General features: G+C 27.5%; 2 protein-coding genes and 1 pseudogene across 5 annotated transcripts in view; 1 reads left to right on the top strand and 2 right to left on the bottom strand.

Moving 5' to 3' along the window:
- The window catches only part of LOC145202127 (translocation protein SEC63 homolog), a 23,946-nt gene extending 9,967 nt beyond the window's left edge, over positions 1 to 13,979 (bottom strand). The window contains exons 1-16 of one of the 4 annotated variants that reach the window (XM_090080868.1): positions 13,704 to 13,979; positions 13,128 to 13,348; positions 9,625 to 9,727; positions 8,890 to 9,004; positions 8,640 to 8,752; positions 6,790 to 6,851; positions 4,513 to 4,622; positions 4,284 to 4,392; positions 3,928 to 4,022; positions 2,996 to 3,131; positions 2,667 to 2,759; positions 2,193 to 2,338; positions 1,976 to 2,028; positions 1,265 to 1,359; positions 1,092 to 1,174; positions 109 to 183 (exon numbers count right to left, since the gene is read on the bottom strand). In XM_090080868.1, coding sequence (XP_089936994.1) covers positions 109 to 183; positions 1,092 to 1,174; positions 1,265 to 1,359; positions 1,976 to 2,028; positions 2,193 to 2,338; positions 2,667 to 2,759; positions 2,996 to 3,131; positions 3,928 to 4,022; positions 4,284 to 4,392; positions 4,513 to 4,622; positions 6,790 to 6,851; positions 8,640 to 8,752; positions 8,890 to 9,004; positions 9,625 to 9,727; positions 13,128 to 13,251 — 1,512 coding nt within the window. In that variant the 5' untranslated portion in view covers positions 13,252 to 13,348; positions 13,704 to 13,979. Of the gene's footprint in view, positions 1 to 108; positions 184 to 1,091; positions 1,175 to 1,264; positions 1,360 to 1,975; positions 2,029 to 2,192; positions 2,339 to 2,666; positions 2,760 to 2,995; positions 3,132 to 3,927; positions 4,023 to 4,283; positions 4,393 to 4,512; positions 4,623 to 6,789; positions 6,852 to 8,639; positions 8,753 to 8,889; positions 9,005 to 9,624; positions 9,728 to 13,127; positions 13,349 to 13,480; positions 13,498 to 13,519; positions 13,640 to 13,703 lie in introns of those variants that run through there. The other 3 variants (XM_090080869.1, XM_090080871.1, XM_090080870.1) reach the window with 3 other exon arrangements.
- LOC149890833 (52 kDa repressor of the inhibitor of the protein kinase-like) lies at positions 10,196 to 11,522 on the top strand (annotated as a pseudogene).
- A 2,022-nt stretch (positions 13,980 to 16,001) lies between the features above and the next one.
- LOC149890832 (uncharacterized) lies at positions 16,002 to 19,839 on the bottom strand. The gene is made up of 7 exons (XM_090081977.1): positions 19,510 to 19,839; positions 18,824 to 18,984; positions 18,340 to 18,709; positions 17,772 to 18,069; positions 17,234 to 17,567; positions 16,554 to 16,956; positions 16,002 to 16,208 (listed from the first exon to the last, which is right to left on the bottom strand). The coding sequence occupies exons 1-7, from the start codon at positions 19,771 to 19,773 to the stop codon at positions 16,002 to 16,004; spliced, it is 2,037 nt and encodes a 678-aa protein (XP_089938103.1). The 5' UTR covers positions 19,774 to 19,839.
- Positions 19,840 to 20,000: the final 161 nt, after the last annotated feature.

Raw genomic sequence — 20,000 nt, 5'->3', positions numbered from 1 at the left:
ATAATAATAATAATAATAATAGTAATAATAATAATAATAATAATAATAATAATAATAATAATAATAATAATAATAATAATAATAATAATAATAAACCTTAAAACTTACAGGGAGATGAGACTCTTCATCTACATTGGCTATTTCTACTGATAACTCTGAAACTGTATCATCTTCAAAATAATCCTGTAATGTAAACAAAACTTAAGAACTAATGTTATTGTTATGATTACACAGGCCAACATATATGAAGACTTGGTGTTTGGAAAACTGATTTTGAGTGAATCCCAAATCAATGTCTATTTTTCTTGGTTAACTCTTGTTTTCCACAATATAAATGACAATTGTAAACTGATTGTTAATGAGATGCTATGAAAATTACGACTCCAAAATTCTGAAACAGGCAGAGGGATTTCACCAGGACATTTAGTCGATAGAAAAAAGATACCAAGGATGCTTAAATTACTGTGAAATAATGCTGCAAGTTTAAGATAATCAATTTGCTTAAATAATTTTTTCTTGTCCTGTGCTATCATGATAACTGTAAAAAAATATTACAAATAGCAACAGTTTTATATTTCATCCAACAGAAGAATCAAAGCGATGAGACGTGATGAGATGTGATGAGATATGATTAGATTTAATGAGATGTGATAAGATGTGATTGCTGATTTATGTGAAATATAAACAATTTTTTTTTAACTTGAGAGTAAAGAAAAACTTTTAAAAAACAACTTATTTTGAAACAGTCAAAACATCAAAAAAGACCAGGTGCAGGGCCAGTCTCATCATGTCTGGTTATTCTCACAAAGAAAAAAAAAAAAAAAAAAAAGAAAAAAAAAGAAAAACATTTTTTATATCAGTTTTGATTTATTGTATTGTTAAATGTTCTTTTTCACAATTATCTGTACATAAATTTTTAAAGAGCAAAATTATTTAGACATTTTTGAATAGTAATAGCAGAAAGCAGAAAAACTTTTGATAATTTTAAAAAACTTGAAGAAAAAAAAAGTTTTAAAAACATTAAAAATCATTCTCAAATAAAAATTAAACAGAAACAAAAAATTCTTTATTGAAAATTAATGATAAAATACCCCTAGAGAAATTCTTTTAAGCACTACAACAGCAGTAACTATTGATCCAGCAGTTACTAAATGCATGTCTTCATCATCAATAACTGCAAAAGAATTTGAATGTTGATAAAAAGCAATCCTTAGAAGCATAAAATAGTTAAAACTTTTAAATTAATTTAATGCAAACATTTTACCTTTAACTTTAACTTCAATATCCAAACTGGGAAAAGAGCTGCACACATTTATAATGTCTTGATATTGCTCATCAGATAGTGTACGTAATAACAATCTATATCAATTTCTATATCAATTAATTTGAAAACTTTATAAAATCCTCAACAAAATTTTTATAATATGTAGTTTTTTGTTTTTTGGGTAATCGCATGTGTAAAAAGAAAGCGACCTGTTTTCAACTTCAAAGGCACAGATATAACAAAGGATATTTGCTCTAAACTTGTAATAAACCGTAATTTCAAAACATATACATTTATACAACTAGAAATGGGACAAGCTTGTGGTCAGTTCAGATGATATAGTCATCTTTTAGATTGTTTTTAAGATTGTTAATTTAAAAAAAAATTACATGTTAGATATAAATTTAATACACTAATACATTTTTTTACACAAATAAATAAACTATTCAAATTACATATAATAAAACATAGGTTAAAATGTTCCCACAATGAAAAAAAAACCTCCTACACAAATAGGTTTTTGACAAGAACCAGAGAAATAGGTTAACTCAATTTTTATTTTCTTCTTTAAGTTATAATTTAAAATAACTATTTTTTATTTTTACTTTAGCACTTTTTATAAAATTTTAAAGAGTAAAGGAAGATTAGTTACGAAACATGAAAACTAGATGATTGCATTACAATTTGTATTTGAAATAAAGACTTACAAACCTCCTCTCCTCATTTTTCATGCCAACCAACTCTCGAATGCTTTTAATGTGTCTCTAATAAATTTTAAAATTATAAATTAAGTAATGAATTAAACAAAACAGTTAATTGATAATACTTTATCTAAGCATAAAGAAGTCTTCATGCGCAACAAAGTTTACAATATATTATTATAAATAGCATTGAATTGGTGAAACACAAAATATAAAGATGGACTGACCTTTTTTGTATGAAAATGTCTTAAGTGTTCTTGTGAAATATGTGGTAACATTAAAAATGCAGACTTGGAATCCCACACACCTTGAACAATCATTTGTGACAGTTTCATCAGGTTTTCTAGCGTTTCTAAGCGTGGAGGTTTCAAAACTAAAAAAGAAGACTTTAGAAATTCTATCCATTTCATTCCATTTATTTTTCAGATCAGAAAAAGTAAAAAGATGCTCAGCTATTGCATGAGGCCAAACTGGATATTATTTCAGAACTTAAATAACATCAAATATAAAAGAGAGGAATCACTTAGGAGAATGAAAAGATCACATGTATAAAAAAGAAAGATTTTTAAAATGTATAAAAAGTTTACATTCAAAACAAAAAAATTAAATTATAAAAGTAAAAAAAAAAATTTTCACTTCAAGCGGGTGGTTTGTATAAAAAAAAAAACAATACCTTATTAAAAGAAAAAAAAAAAAAACACCTCTTCCAGCTTTGCCCAATGCTATAAGTTGACTTACAACATTTATCATTTCTTTAATCAAATATGGACATTTTTTAAGTATAAGTTCCAAATCTAAATAAGAATAGTAAGTGTAATAACAACCTAGATGTTAATTGTTATAGAGTATCTCAATTTTTAGGCAATATCTTTGTTTTTTAATCAAAGTGCATTTTAAATAAAAATTTAAACTTTTGAAGCAATATGATTGTGCAACTAGATTGTTGCATCACAGATACATTATTTAAATTTTAAGGTTCACAACCTTTAGTCTGAGTAAAGTTTTTGGAAATGATATACTTTCAACTTACCTTTCAAAAGTGTCTCCTGTGGCAATGCTATTCTTGAAAAATGTGCATGCAAGAGAGCTCGAGCTTTCACACTGTATGGATAGCATAGGGGTCTTTCTTTGTTCTTTTCATTTAAATGTGCCAACTCTCGCATCAACTATAAATATATAGAAAAAAACACATTTAATCTTACTTCTTCTGCTAATATTTACTTTATAAACATTACTTATTAATATGAATTATCAACCATCTTAATATCTCTAAATATATTTTTTTGTCACTTATGAAAACCAGAAAACTTTATGCATTTAAGGTTTAAAAGAACACTTGCTTTTAAAAATAATTTTTTGATTTATATAATCTATTTATATCATAACTCTTTTGCCTTATGTAAATGTAATTAAAGGTATTTTGTTTCAATTCATTTATTATTAGGTTCTATTTACAAATTAAACAACTATTCTTTAAAATGCAAACTTAAATTTCAAAACAATTTAACAAAACATAAAAGCTTTTGGATTATTACTTGAATGAACTTTAAATTACAAAATGTTAATGCAATAAATGCTAAATCTTGTTAAAATTTAACATAAACTTTTGTTTAATCAAATATGAAGACCACGTCTGAAACACCAGACATGTCACAAACTTTAATATCATTTGTTACCACCCTTATTTTCTTCTTCGCATATTAAATATTGATCTGACTATGCTAATAAACAGAAAAATCATCTGTCACAAAAGTACGAAACAGTTAAAAAAAGTTGCAAAATGTGACATGTCTGTTTTTTCCTCTGCAGTCTTTGGATCTAAATAATAACTTTATATTAACAATAAAAATAATGATACAATAATAAAAGCTCAAATATTCTGTAACATTTCAATTTTTTGTGTATTTAACTCAAAATAATACTAAAAAATATTTCTTTAAAGAATCACACAAAATAAAGTACCATTGGCAGTTCAACATTGTCACTTGGTCGTTCCTGTACATTGTTATTATGACCCTTCTCAAACTCCATTGAACCAGCCAAAATCATTATAACACCTAGAGTAAAGTTTTTGTGTAACAGTAAGATTTTTTAAAGCATTAAATATTTTTGGCATATAGAGTTGTTAATATATAGAATTATTAGTTTATAGAATTTTTAATATAAAAAATTTTTAGTATATAGGATTTTCAGTATTAACATAGAAATACTCGCATTATATTCTTTTACAGATTTATGCATTATACTTTTTTAGTTCTAACTTAATTTAAGAAAGAAGAAAAAAACTTCAACAGACAACACTTATTAAACCGACTTACGTTTAATGGACATATTTGGAGTTTTATGGAAAAAGTACCAGTATAACTGATCAGTGTCCATAAGAACCTCATCAGCACTGTACTGAATTGATCTATACCACCATGTACCCTATTAAACATAATGACTTTACAAATTGAGTTTTAATTTGAAATTTCTTTTAAAAAGTGCTTAGATAAAAAGTCTACAAAGGAATCAAAAAAGATTTTAAAACAACAACAGAACACCTACCACAACAATTGGTAATACAATAATAAATGCAACTAAATATGCCCCAAGTACCCACATTGAGTTTTTTTTATCAACAATCCAAGAAGGTAGTGCAATACCAAATTGTGTTGCTGTAATATAAATATACATTTTGAGAAAATATTTCTTTACGTCAAATTTTTTTGTCTTTATTTACTTATATATTAAACTTTTTAAATTAGAAAGTTACTTTTGGTAATAAGGGAGAAATTTATATACTCTTTAATTAAATTCAGTGAACAACTTAAAATGATTATTGTTGCTTCTAATCAATAGTAGAATATTTGTAAATTGACTTCTGTTAATTTATAAACATTCTGCTATTAATTAGAAGTTACATTTTTAAATTAAATTTTTGACTATAAATTTTAAAGAAATAGAAAAAAGCTTATGACTTTAGTACTGTTTTGATGTAAAATAAAAACTAACAATCCTAATCAACAGGAGTGCGTAAGTAAAAGATTTAATTCATTTCATATTTTTCTCTAGAGAGTAAAATGTTAAGTCTTGAACCTGTCCATATGTAGGGAACATGCAGAAGGAAATTACTTAGGTCGTTAGGAAAGTTCGTAGAACTTCATCTATAAAGATACAATGAGACAGGAAATAATTAAATATTTATATATCATTTTAAACTGCGTTTAATTATGAACATTTTAAGTACTTGTTGAAGTATTTTGAATGTTTATTAAAAAAGTTATTTAAATTTTACTATATACGTTTTCAAGAAAAAATTTTAAAATGGATAAATTTGAATATCGAGCATATATTAAAACCCGTGCTCTACTTGGAGTTTCAGCACAAGCCATAACTGATGAGTTGGTTTTAGTTCATGGTGACCAAGCTCCAAAATATAGTACAGTTGCCAAGTGGGCTACTTTATTTAAAGATGGTAGAGAGAGTCTCGAAGATGATCCTCGCTCAGGGCACCCTCAAACCACGTATACAGCTGAGAATATTGAACGTGTGCGAGCCATTATTGAAGAAAATCCTCATGAAACACATGATATAATTGAAGCCCTGACATCGATTAATCGCTTTACAATCAACGAAATCATTCACAACGCACTTAAAAAAAGAAAATTAACACCACGTTGGATACCCCACGAGTTAACCGATCAAAATCGCAAGAATAGAGTTGAGGCATGTAAGGAAAATTTAGCTCTTTTCAGAAACGGTCCATGGAGACTATGTGATATTATTACAGGGGATGAGTCGTGGTTTTATTTGAGACAAGTTGGACACAAGTCGGCTAACGCTAGTTGGGTCGGTGAAGGTGAAAGTCCAAGAACTATTGTAAGATTCGACAGGTTTCAGCCGAAAAACATGTTCTACATCTTCTTCAAAACAACAAGTGTTGTTCATTTGGGTTATGTTGAAAAGGGAGACACCATTACTAGCGAATATTATATAAAAAATTGTTTGAAACCTCTTATATGCGAAATAAATAAGCAAAGACCTAAAACAGGCACTCAAAATTTCAAATTTCTCCATGATAACGCTCGACCCCATGTGACTGAAACCGTCACAAATTGTCTAAACCAAGCTGGAATTACAATAATTCGCCACCCACCATACTCACCAGACTTAGCTCCATCCGATTATTGGCTATTCGACTTGATAAAAAAAAATCTTGATGACGATACTAACGTCGAAAGTCAAAAAACTCGCATAACGAAGCTACTTCAAAGTATACCCAAAGAAGAGTATAAAAAAACGTTTGACAAATGGCTTGAAAGGATGCAACTTTGTATAGATAACGATGGACATTATTTTGAACATTTGATAAAACAAAATTAAAAAAAACTCTTCTTTTTTTTTTTTTAGAGGGGAGTTCTACGAACTTTTCTAACGACCTAAGTAGTTAAAAAAAAAATTAAATTTAGCTAAAGTTAAAATAAAAAATCACTTTGAACTTTGAAATTATCAACATTACTTATTATGTATGTGTAAACATAATTTTGTTTAATAGCAAAATAAGTTACTAAACTCAGGGCACATTAAAATTGAAATAATGATGATGATAATGGGTGATGATGATAATGATGGTAGAAATAAAATTCTTGGCAGGAAGAACACAATAAAAATTAAATTTTATTCTTTTTTCATTTCTAATCTGAAAATGTGTAAAATATTTGTAAAGTAAAGTAGCAATTGAACAAAAATTGAATTCCTAAAATACTCATTGCAGATTTTAAACATTGCTTATAAAACCTTGACTAAAACATAATTTGAAATAAAATAATAGTAATTTCTTACCACCAGGACCATCTGGATTGCCATATTTATCCCAATTCTCTTTTGACTCTTCATTTGTCAAACTAAAATGTTATTGTACTTTTAAAATAAATCTTAACTCCAACATCAACAATTTCAACTAGTAAACAACTATTTAAAAATATTTTAGCATAACCAAGACTTGGACCAAGGTTAGCATGATTGGGGTTGCCTTGGTATTAAGGTTAACCACTAAAAAAATATAAGATTGAAGCTATCTATCAAGATTGGCAAAACCTAGTTATTTTTACATTCAAAGAAAAAAACTTGGAGCCTTTCAGAGTCTTAGAGAACATTTTCTAGGGGGACATAAATTCCCCTAATAATAAGGATTAACAATTATGAATGACAAAAAGAAAAGAAAATTTTAAATTTCAAAAAATGAAGCAAAATATTTTATCACATATCTTCACTTCTTACTTTATGGAGTTAATACTGCAAATGACCAGCTCAATTATCAAAATGAATCTTTTCCTTACATAAAAGTATTGAAAACGCTTGAGGCAAAAAACCTCATTACTATACAAATAAAAATACTTTTATGAATGCTAATTTCTTGAGATTTTACAATACTTGATACCTATGTTACAAATTGCTGCTCAATTTCAAACCTCTTTTGTAAATTGTAGTTTTAAGCAGAGACTGGAATTACCGAAAAACGGTTCCTTCGGTAAATTTCGGTTCCTAATTTGATAAGGAACCGATAACTTCGGTTCTTTTCGATTCCTTATTTTAGGCAAGATTCGAAATTTCGGTAAATTTCGATTCCTTATTTTAAGAAAGAATCGAAATTACGGTAAATTTCGATTCCGATTCTGATAAAGAACCGATAACTTCAGTTCTTTTCGATTCCTAGCGGGAATTTTGGAATTGCTAAGAACCGCTAAGAACCGAAATTGGAATTTTGGTTCCAATTTCGGTTCTTAGCGGGAAATATCGCAAAAAATCAAAAATGCTACAAAGAATCGAAATTGTTACTAAGAATTGAAAAACTTGAATTTTTTTAATTTTTATTTTCAAAAATACAGTTGAAATACAGTTGAAAAATACAGTTATTCTAAATCACTATCAGTGAGATCAGTGACACTGTCCTTGCTGCCCTTGCGACTACTACTAGCACTGCTATAAGCTACGCTAGTAGAACTATCACTAGGTTCAGTATTAAATAAATCTTTAGATGCATCATATATAGGGTTTTTTTTCATTGGTGATTTTTTCATTGGTGATTCAAGTACAAGTTTCCTTTTTTTAGCTCTTTGTAGTAGACTTTGAGACTGTGATTCATTTCAGAGACTGGAATTACCGAAAAACGGTTCCTTCGGTAAATTTCGGTTCCTAATTTGATAAGGAACCGATAACTTCGGTTCTTTTCGATTCCTTATTTTAGGCAAGATTCGAAATTTCGGTAAATTTCGATTCCGATTCTGATAAAGAACCGAAACCTTCGATTCCTTTCGATTCCCCGAAAAATACCGAAGAACCGAAGAACCGAAAAACCGTTTTTCGGGAACTTCAGACCTTAGTTTTAAGTGAATTATAGGTCAACACTTCGCCTTAAATATATCTGTTTATTTTAAATGTATCTGTTTTAAAACAGATATACATGTATAGGTTTTTCTTAATATATTTTCTGTATCTTTTAATGTTTGTTTTTTTACATTTGTTTTTAAATTAGCCTGAGGAAGTCATATATAAATAAAAGCATGCAAATGTTAGTAATAAATTGTTTCTTTAAAATCTTATTGGAGAAATAAAACAAAACTTCAAACTTTTATTAATGGTACTTTATAAACCAAATTTGATGGGTAATTTTAAACAAAATAACATCTTACGCTTGATATGCTTTTGTAACTTTCATAAACTCTTTCTCATCTCCACCTCTGTCAGGATGAAGCTCTAAACTTAACAGCCTATATTGTTTTTTTATCTCCTTTGAGGTAGCACCCTACAAAAAAAATTTGTATTGAACAATACTTCGTATTAAAATCAGTTTTCTAAATATATTTGTTATTACCATAATGTTAGTACTAAATGTAACGATGTGGATTAATGTTGTACTCAATCAAATAATAAAATATTTACAGGTTCCAACTTTAAGACATCATAGGGATTATATTCATTGAATTCTTTTTCAAACTGTGACACTTTTACAACTCCTGCGATAAGCAAACCCCAAAGAACAATAAGAACTGCTCTTCTAAAAGTTAAAATGCATAATTGGCACTTAATTTACTTGTTAAGCATTGCAATTTGGCTTTTCAATTTTTTATGATTAATAAAAAAATAAAATTTTTTATATGAATTGTTTAAAATAAATCTAATTTTCTGAAGTTTATTAAACTGTTTATGCATTTAAAACAGGCAGGTTTTCAGTGTGAAATGTTACCTTCATATCTAAAATTTTTATTTAAAATTTGTTTTAATTGAACTAAATCTGTTTTAATCTAATAGCAACTTTGTGCAAAACTTTGTCTCTTGAAAGAAAATAACATAAAGTTTGCAAGGTATTGCAATTTTTTTTTTCAAAATCCTATAAATTTGTTTCTATAAATATACAAACTTTTTAAATTAGAGTTACTTTAAATAACTTATTCAGAAACTTTTATTTTAACTTTTATTAATTGTAAAAAATTGAAAAATGAAACTGCAATGCTTAACTCTTATTATATATATATTTTTTTACTACTGACATACTTTAAACTTTGAAAATTAAGAGGAAACTCTCAATTTTAGAACTTTTAAGAATTGTTAAATCATCTTGCAATATATTCTATAAAAAGGATTTAAAAGTTATGTGAAACAAAAAGCACAGCTTACACTATCATCTTTGTTATTTTCTTCCCAGGCTCTTTTTCTGTCAGCAATCCATGTTTTGCTGTACAAGGAGGGCAATAACATGGTTTTTTCTTATTATCTTTATCTAATTTTAAAAAAAAATATTGACATGTCTGTATATGTATATGTGTATGTATGTATGTATGTATGTATGTATGTATGTATGTATGTATGTATGTATGTATGTATGTATGTATGTATGTATGTATGTATGTATGTATGTATGTATGTATGTATGTATGTATGTATGTATGTATGTATGTATGTATGTATGTATGTATGTATGTATATATATATATATATATATATATATATATATATATATATATATATATATATATATATATATATATATATATATAACACCATGTCTATTTAAAAGACAATTATAAGTAAATTATATAAAAACCATTAAAACCTAACTTTTTTTTTTTCTTGAATATTAAATAATTTAAACTTAAAAGTGTTCTCCTGAACAAGCTTATGTTTAACAGTTAGGTTAAATTTACATTAATGGGGTGATTTGGATAATAGTTAGAGGTCCCTCCAGGTTATGGAAGTTTTATCATTAAAGCAGGTATAACATGCATTTTTCAAAAAGGGGGATTTTAATCTATTGCACTGTCTATCAAAAATGCACTAGAAGAGCAAATTGTTAGATTTAGGGAGTGAAGGACACATTTAAGTCTATTGCACTGTCTATCAAAAATGCACTAGAAGAAGAAAGTATTAGCATCAAAGATTGCAAAGGACAAGCATATGATACAAAGGCGTTTATGAGTTTAGACAGAAAAGGGGTACAGACTTTTGTTAAAAAATGGGCACCATATGCAGACTATCAAGGATGTGTCCTTCACTCCCTAAATCTAACAATTTGCCATGGATGTAAGATTTCATCTATTAGAAATATGATGGATTCCTACCAACAACTGTTTTCATTTTTTGATAACTCACCAAAGTAACAACGCTTTCTCCAATGAGTTATTTCTACTCAAGCGCCTGAATTAAAAAAGACAAAGTTGAAGAACATTTGCAAAACATGATGGCTTGAGCGTCGAAGCACATTCAATACTATTGATGAACTTTACATTTACATTATTCACACTCTTGATAAAATTGTAACACCATCAGATGACATTGATCTATATGATGATCAAGAGCCAAAAAGTTGGAATTGGGATTCTGAAACTTGGTCAAAAGCCAATGGATTACGACACACATTTACTAATTACAACCACATTATTAATGTTGTTGTGGCAAAGGAAGGTTTACAGCCAATGCAACCAATTGTATCATGTCTTCAGGGTGAGTTTATGGAGGTTTATCTGGCCTTTTAAAAAGTTTCGCAAATTTCTTCTTTCTATTCTACACTCTGCACAAATGCTGATGACTGGTTTTTTACCATTTATCTCAAAGCCAAGAAAATTGCGCAGTCTGTAAATTGTACTGAAGAAACTCCAAAGCTTTGTAGCTGTCAAATCCATTGCTCAAATATACCTGGTACCTCACCTTTTGAGTACTACAAGCATAATGTAGCCATTCCATTCCTTGACAAGGTTTCATCTGAGTTGGCAGCATGCTTTACAGAAAATAAGAGAGCACATTATGAATTATTTTCTTTGATTCCAGAAGTTATTAACACCAAAGACAATGAAGAGTTGGAAACATTGTCAAAGCAACAAGCGGATAAATGGCATGGAATTCTTTCAAACCCATATGGTCTGAGTAATAAGTTGCAGCAATGGAAACATTTATGTGTTGAGAACAATTTTTGTGGAATGACAATCACGCAACTATTTCAGCAACATGTTGACTCCACATTCTTTCCCCATATTCGTGAGTTATTCCTCATTCTGGCAACTTTGCCAATTGGCAATTGAGGCAGAGCATTCATTCTCTTATGAACAACAATGACAACTGATTGACCACATTCATTCATATTTATGAACAACAATGACAACTGATAGATTGTCAGATTTGTGTGTGATTGGGATGCATTATAACAATTTACACGACTGTGTTTCAACAGAAAAAATTGTAAATACTTCATTCCACTTCATCCACGTAGGATGCAAGCACAATCTCTTTTTTAGGACTGTGTTTAGCAGTTTATGTTTGTATATTATGTTTCAATGAATAGATAATATGTTTTGGATGACAAATAATTATTTCTAAAACATGGAAAAAATTATAAAATTTTGCAAGTTAAAATCAAGTATTTTTTTTATAATGTAGCCACACCCTCCTTTAAAATCTTGGATCTACCACTGAGTAATTAAAATAGAAACAGATATTCTTGTTGTTTATATCTGTTGTATCACTTATGTGAAAAAGTTAAAAATTATGACCCAGATAATTAACTAGACAGTTCAATGACACCAAATAATGTCTTTGCAGCTTCTGAAATATTTCTTTGGGTAAGATTGTTACATCAAGTCCTGGAGGCAGAAATGGATCACCTTTTTTCTTATTTTACTCTAAAATCTACTTTGCATTTTATTTTTATAAGTATCATTGCTTTTTATATGACTTTGGCCAGGCTAAACACACTGAATTGATTTTTGGTTCATGTTCAATTCTGGTTCAAACCAAATCAACTCTGCTTTAGATTAAATTACATTATGGATTATGAAATTACATTATATTATGCATCATTAACATTGAGAAATACAGACAGTTCTTTACAGATCAAAGACTGGAGTATAAGTTATGATAAAATTATCATATACTTCAAGTGAAATTTGCTATGCACAAAAAAGTACTACACATATTTCAATTGTTGCACAACTTTAAACATAAAATAACCTGATTATTCATCAAGAAACATGTACCTATGACTTTTAGAGAAAAAAAATCTTTTTGAAATTTTACTTTTAATACATATTCTATACTATAGGATATATTATAAATCACGCAAATGTGTATACATAGAAAATGTAAGGTTAAATGCTGATATATGCATTAGAGGGAATCAGTTATGAATAAATATCTAAATAGACTTTTCAAATTTGAGGCAAATAAAGACTGTGAAGTTGGAGTCAGAAGGAACTTGCAGCTGTTAAAGTTGGAGTCATTAAAAATATTGAGACATAAAAATTAATTTTGAAAATTTTTTCACTTTTTTAGACCATTCTACCCTCCCATAAAACAAGTTTCTAAAGAAAAAAGCAACATTTTTTTTGACCAAATCTCCAGATTTTAACACTTTTGAAGGAAGATTAACAATAAACCTGTATTGCTAAAATTTGAAAAATGATACAAAATGAAAATATTTTCATTTAAATGAGATATTCTTCTGTCTAAACTTATTGAAAATCTTATAAAAACGCAATATTTATAAGTTTACATGTGTAGTACTCCAATAATTTGTTTTTAAATATGTATAGGCAATCAAAACTGTTAAATCAAAATTAACTAAAACCAATTTAACATTTTTAAATTTTAAATGAAATATATGTTATTGTAAGTAAATGTTTTAAGTATACCTTTTTTTTTAGAACTGTCTGGAAACCAATAATATGAAGCTGGAAGAAGAAACATTGCAAAAAAGGACAAAAGAAAATAGTAGAAGGTTGTCCCTTTGTCATCATACTCAAACTGCATTGCCATCTTTATTTAATTATGCCTCTAATTTATTAGGTTTGTTTTTTGTTTTACTTAAGAAGAATATACTTTGAGCACATGTGTTTTATGACAATGACCACATCTAAATTCAAAGCAGCTAAATAAATTAAAAAAATATAAATGTATATATATATATATATATATATATATATATATATATATATATATATATATATATATATATATTATGTTACTAAAAATAGTAAAGACATACAAGCACAGTTTATTTATTTTGTGGTTGTGCTATTCATACCTATAAAATAATTTTTAAATATATATATGTACTTGTTAGGATTTTAACTTATTTCATGTTTAATATTTATCATAAGTTTAATCTTCCTCATTTTCACAAAATGTCTTTTCTACGGCAACGTCATTAGTTTACAACCATTATAGATTTTGAAATAAACTTTTAGTTTAGTATAACTATAGCTTACCGTATCGAAAACTGAAAGTATCCCAATGTTATGTTTTACTTCTTTTTTACAACTTATTTTGAATTGTTTCTTTTTTATCATTTAAAATATCAAATAATTAAAATATGAGACAGCAACATGCTTTAGTTGTTTAAAAGTTGATTAAAAAACAGAGCAGGCAACCGCCTGCTTTGTTTTTTAATCAGTCAACTCTGTGCAAAGAAGTGCATGATATGAGAGTTTATGAGATCTTAGTGTGCCTGAAAACTTCACACGAAGCAAATAGCTTTGTTATTTAAATAATGTTTTGTTGCTGTTCAGTAAAAGATTTTTCAAAAATTCAGTACCAGCCCTTTTTGTCAAAAGTTGAAACAGAATCTGCAAAAAATCGTGATTTAATATATGCTATCGTGATTTAATACTAGCAGAGAGATTTATTTATGAAGTGAAAAACTTAATTTTTTATTTTTGAAAAAAGTCATTTCATTATTAACTGCTGAAAATTTAATAAGCAGTTTATGTTCAAAATAACATGTCGAATTTGTTAGTTACATATTATTATGCTTTTTATATTATTATATCTTCCTACACCATTATATCATTATTATTCTTATGAATGATATGCAATTTGTAACATACTAATGAATTAAATTTGTTCATGAAATTATTTGCCTTAATAAGTTTATAAACTTCAGTAAAGTCATACGCCCAGCAGAACACGCTTATTTTTTTAATCTTGGCATTATTGTTCTTTTCTTTATATTACCCCTACCAATTAATCCTACACCCACTTCAGCTACCCACTACAGTTAGCTTTTAACATTGAAAAACACTTTTAACAATATTTTTATTGATGAATTCTCTGTATGAGTATAATTACCAAAATTAAGATCTAACTCAAATTGCAAAGTATGTTTAAGTCAACTTTCGCAAAGTCGTGCTTAAAGTCGATTTAAAAACAAAAGCAAAATACCAGTGGATAGACTGCACAACACAAGATAGTTTGAAAAGATCTTATGTTGTAAATGATATGCAAATAATATGTACTTTGCTAAAATTGAATTTATACCTTACTTTACTTCTTTATAATACAGAAATCACATTTAATGCTTTTTATATTAGATGATTTAGGTAAACCTATAATGATCTGAATGACGTTTAAGAACACAAATAGACAGAATATATATAATGTAAATGTTATACATAGGGTAGTCGACATGAAGATTTGTGTAAATCAGAAATAGAGCGAATATGATTCACAGCAGTGTCCCCAATAACGTTAGACTCATTAACTTTCACATCAATTGGTTCACCATTCTCATCTAAGCCTCCAAATTGTTGGAGATTTTCTTCTAAATATTATTAACAAATTTCCCTCATAAAGTTGCACCAGGCTAAAACGGTTTTTCTGGAGAGGCTCTCGAGTGATTTGTACCTGTGTAAAATCAAAGCACCACATGTGTAGCAGCAATGTTAGAGTTTTCAGAGGCAGATGGTTTCTTTCAAAAAATGAATGATAGCGTACAGGTTGACTGAAATTGTCTGCATTACAACGCCATCTCCATCCATCTTGGTTTTGACTATATTTGTTCAATGTGGATGGTATGTTGCAGATTGAACACTTTACATTATTTGCCACTAATTGGTGCCTAGCTGCATATTGCAAATCACTGAATTCAGCAAATAAAGATAATATTTGAAAAATTCTTAAAAAGAATTTCTGTTGCAGGTAAAACCTTATAAACAATTTTGATACTTGCTCTTGGTCTACCGGCCATTTTTTAAAGTGAAGTGAGCAGTGTAAAAAACATGGTTTAAAAGAACAGAAGTTTTGACAAACCTTATATAGTAGAACGGCAAACATAACTATTGTTACAAAACAAAAATAAGGAAGGATAAAAAATAAAGAATTTTTAACTTTAGATTCAACAAAAGTAAACGTAGAACTGATTTATTTAGTTTGGTTAAAAACAAGAGAATTCATCATGATTACTGAAACAGCTTTATTGATAACAAAATATTGGAACAAAACTGTATACTAAAATAATAATATTTTTGATTTTTAAGTTAGTATAAAAAATATAAAGGATATACATGTAAGAAACTTACAAGATATAAATAGGATTTTAAAAGAAATTCATTCTGAGATAATTTTTTGGAAATCATAAATACATATATTATAAATATACAATATATATATATATATATATATATATATATATATATATATATATATATATATATATATATATATATATATATATATATATATATATATATATATATATATATATATATATATATATATATATGAGAGAACTAAACAGATAAACTTTGTTCTTTAGTTTTCTCAAGAACTGCTCGTAATGTTCTGGAATCACAAACGCCATCATCACGCAACATTTCACCAGTGCCACAAAGTGCATTGTAATTTAATTGAAACTTTTGAACCAATTTCCATAAAATTCCATTAAAGCAATCATTCTGATATGAGTCTTTGTATGAATAAATCTTTGATAAAGCATTCTGGATAAAAAATTGATTGTGATTATAATTATGAACAATTTTTTGAAAATTTTCTCCATATCGATCAAAATTAAAAAACTGAATACCAAAAAATCTTCAGTTAAAATATATTCTCACCAGATGTTAAGCGGTACACAGATAAGTTACAAAACCAATTTAGTCTTACTGTGAAGTAATTAAGACTATTTATCAAACTAAGATTATATGTTTAGTTTCTTTCCAGTACTAATTATCCATGAAACAAAATTTAGTTTGCATCTTAACAATATACTTTAGAGCTCAAAAGATCACATGAAAAAAAATCTATCAAATCTATCATATGCTATAACATAAAACTATCAATACCTTTAACAGTACAACTATATTATCAACACCCTTATGCTTCATATGAAGAAATGGATAAAACTCATTCTCAAACTCTTCACACATACTTTTGAGTTCTTTTTCAATGTTAATGTAATCACTGATACAAAAAGAAAGATTGATATTTAAATGCACCAAATTAGAATACTTGATGAGATTCTTTTTACAACAATCGAATGAAGTATTCATCCGAACCAATGTAGTACGCTCTGGAGCTCTACTTTTTAGTACTGGAACATAAAAATCCTTAACTAGAACCAACTCTACAAACATATTACTATCTTTTAAAACAATGCCTTTCAATGTTACAAGGTCACATTTTGTTTTCCATTTTGATACCACACATGAACAAGACAAATTTTCTTTAAAAATTGCAGAGGTTAATCTAAAGAAATGCAAAAATTAAATTAGTTACTGTTCATAAAAGTGACATAAAAAATCAAATAAGTTTAGATCCAACAAAATTTTTAATTCACAAAAATTATCCTCTTGTTTCAAAATAAATACAAACAAATTTTTTGATTTGATTAAATTTGTTTAAATTTAAAATTTTCTTAACAACCTTTCTAGTTTAAGATAAAGAAATCATTTGATCAAAAGATATCCAAATATATAATTTTCTTTTTAATTAAAATCTTTAAAAATAACCTAAAAAAAAGGACCTTGATGGAACTGTCAACCACTCCATGACCACAAATACTTCGTAACCTATAAGTTCATAGAATTCTTCAACAAGTTCAAACGACTTTAGAGCATGGTTTTGTTTTAGTTTGTAAGAATCAAAAAGAACAAACAAAATTTGTTCATCCTGTTTAAAATCTATTGGTCTCATAGCTTTTATGTACTCAGCAGCAAGTTCCAGGCTAGATAGGTAATATCCAGTTTCAGATAACATGTAACTAGGATTGGAGAAGTTTCTAAGAAAATTAATATTAGTAAAAAGTTTCTTGATTTGTGCTTGGATTGTCACAAATACCCAAACATCCATAAACTCATCTGAAAAATATAACAGCAAATTTATCTGTAAAACAAAATAGTAATTTCTTCAAACATCTATCATATCACAAAACTAAAAACAACTGGAAGAAAAGTATAGATGTTTCCCGTGAATTGTTAAGATTGTTAAAAGAATTGTAATTGGTTTATGGAGAACTTTTTATTAAATTTTGAATTAAAGTTCTACAAAGCATTAATTTATACCTGCACTGGTGACTGAGGTGCAATCTAGAGATGCCATTTTATTCAAAACCGCTTGAGCAGCAAGAATAATCAATCGCATTTTTTGTGTTGGTAATCTAGCAATTTCTATTCCTTTTAATTTTACAATAGCTTCTTCATATGGACATGGTGAAGGGTCTATATAACATGGCTTAACTCCAATCTCTTTTTGAGTAAGTTTATTTAAACGCTTATATTGTTTGTTTAGAATGTCATCATTTGGAGACTTCTTAAAAATTTGTTGAGATATATGAGGTATAAGATGACCTTCAATAATACCCTAAAAAAAAGAAATTTTACTTTTATTACAATAAATTTTGTGAAAATATTGACAATCAAAAAAGCAGGTAGGAATTGAACAAGCAAGAAAGTAAGCAGTATTTAAGCAAGAAAGTAAACAATAATTAAGCAAGAAATTGAGCAGAGCTTAAGCTCAAAAGTATAAGTACTTAAAACTTGAAATTCCAGGTTTGAGTATCATGTGCAATCTTTTCCATAGACAGTGTGTTATTCAAAAAAAAAAGTTATTTAAATCCCTAACTATACTTACAAATATTTGGTCTCTAGTTATATCTGTTTTCATAGTCCCACTTTTACGTAAATGCCCATATTTTGTGAGAATATGTTCAGAAAGAGCGGCAACAAACTCTTGGTAACAATGTTTATGTAAAGCATCGTCTTCATTTTTGTTCCAACAGAAATGAACAAATTCTCTCATCTTATTGCTTTCAAATGATGCTGATTCAATGCTGGTTATTTCACTTACCAGGCATGAAAAATCACTATCTACAAGTGGATCATTCTCAACAAAAAAAAATGTTTGGGAATGCAGCTTTTGAATATCTAGCCTCTGACTCATCTCTGTTTTATGGAAAACATTTTCATGCAATCTTCCATCTTCACCAAGTATTTTAAGAGCCCTAAACCAAACTTCATTTTAAAAAGTTGCTTAAAAATATTTTTCAAATATTAAATCCTAGTGTGGTATTAAAAGTGTTACAAATATGAGAAAAAGTAAGTAATTAAATATTTACTTTACTTTCTGACCAAGTAAATCAAGAATTTCAGATTGAAGTGCATGAATTTTTGGATTTGTACGCAGCCACTCTTGATATGATTGTATAGTAAAATCAGGCATACCTTGAAAATTGGTTTTCCTACTAAGTTGATGTAATCTTGACAAAAATGTATTAATCTGAAATTAAAAAAAAAAAAAATTTTTAATTACAATAAATCTTGATTATTTAGAATAAATTACAAGCTAATAAAACAAAAACATGACATAATTGTATTAGAGAAAAGTTTGTAAGTAGTTTGTATATAAATTCAATTTTATTTTCTTTAGTTAGGGATCTTTAGGTACTTACAAATTTAGACCTTTACATTTAAATATAACTTTAAATGAAAATTTATGTTCTTATTTGCAATACTGAGACATGCCTTATTTCTTCCAAATGTTTTTATTTTGAAAGCTCTATAGTAATAATGACCTTTAATAATACCCTAAAAAAAGACTTATCAAGGCATTATGAAACAACTATAACTCTACCAAACAGCTAAAATACTGCCAAAAAGCTAAAGAGTGATTGCTAAATTGATAAAACATTTAAAAAAAAAAAAAAAAAAAAAAACTTAGACTTCCTTAAAATTAATATTAAATAATCAAAATAAAATAGCAATTTATGAGGAATTTAATATTTATAATAAATACCATCCTTACTTTTGCAGACTGTAATGAAAGAACCTTTAAGTAAAGAGAAACAATCTTCATGTCTACACGATTTTGATTCTTTTTTTCTCTAAATATATTAGCTTCCAAGTTTGATATATTATCAGCAGCACTCCATGATTCCATTACCCAGACAGGTTTTAATTCACCTCTGTTTTGTCTAGAATCAATAGCTTCTTGTTTTTCTTTTAAAACTTGACATTGAAGTGTTATGTCTTGTTGAAGTTGAACAAATCTTTGCATTTCTGCTTCCATTTTAAAAATTTTTCAAACTAAAAAAATATTTTTGATTTATAAAAAGATTTAAAAAGACACACACACACACACAAACACACACACACACACACACACACACACACACACACACACACACACACACACACACACACACCTTAAATACATAATGGTATACTTTTATTTATGAGTAGGATTAACATATATGTGATTTTAAATAAATAATGTTTAAAGAATCAGATTTAAAT

This window comes from Hydra viridissima, unplaced genomic scaffold (assembly GCF_058129835.1).
Source record: "Hydra viridissima isolate aposymbiotic clone 2 unplaced genomic scaffold, HvirCarnegie_v1 scaffold_3, whole genome shotgun sequence".
NCBI lineage: Eukaryota > Metazoa > Cnidaria > Hydrozoa > Anthoathecata > Hydridae > Hydra > Hydra viridissima.
This window is presented reverse-complemented; position numbering and strand designations above follow the sequence as displayed.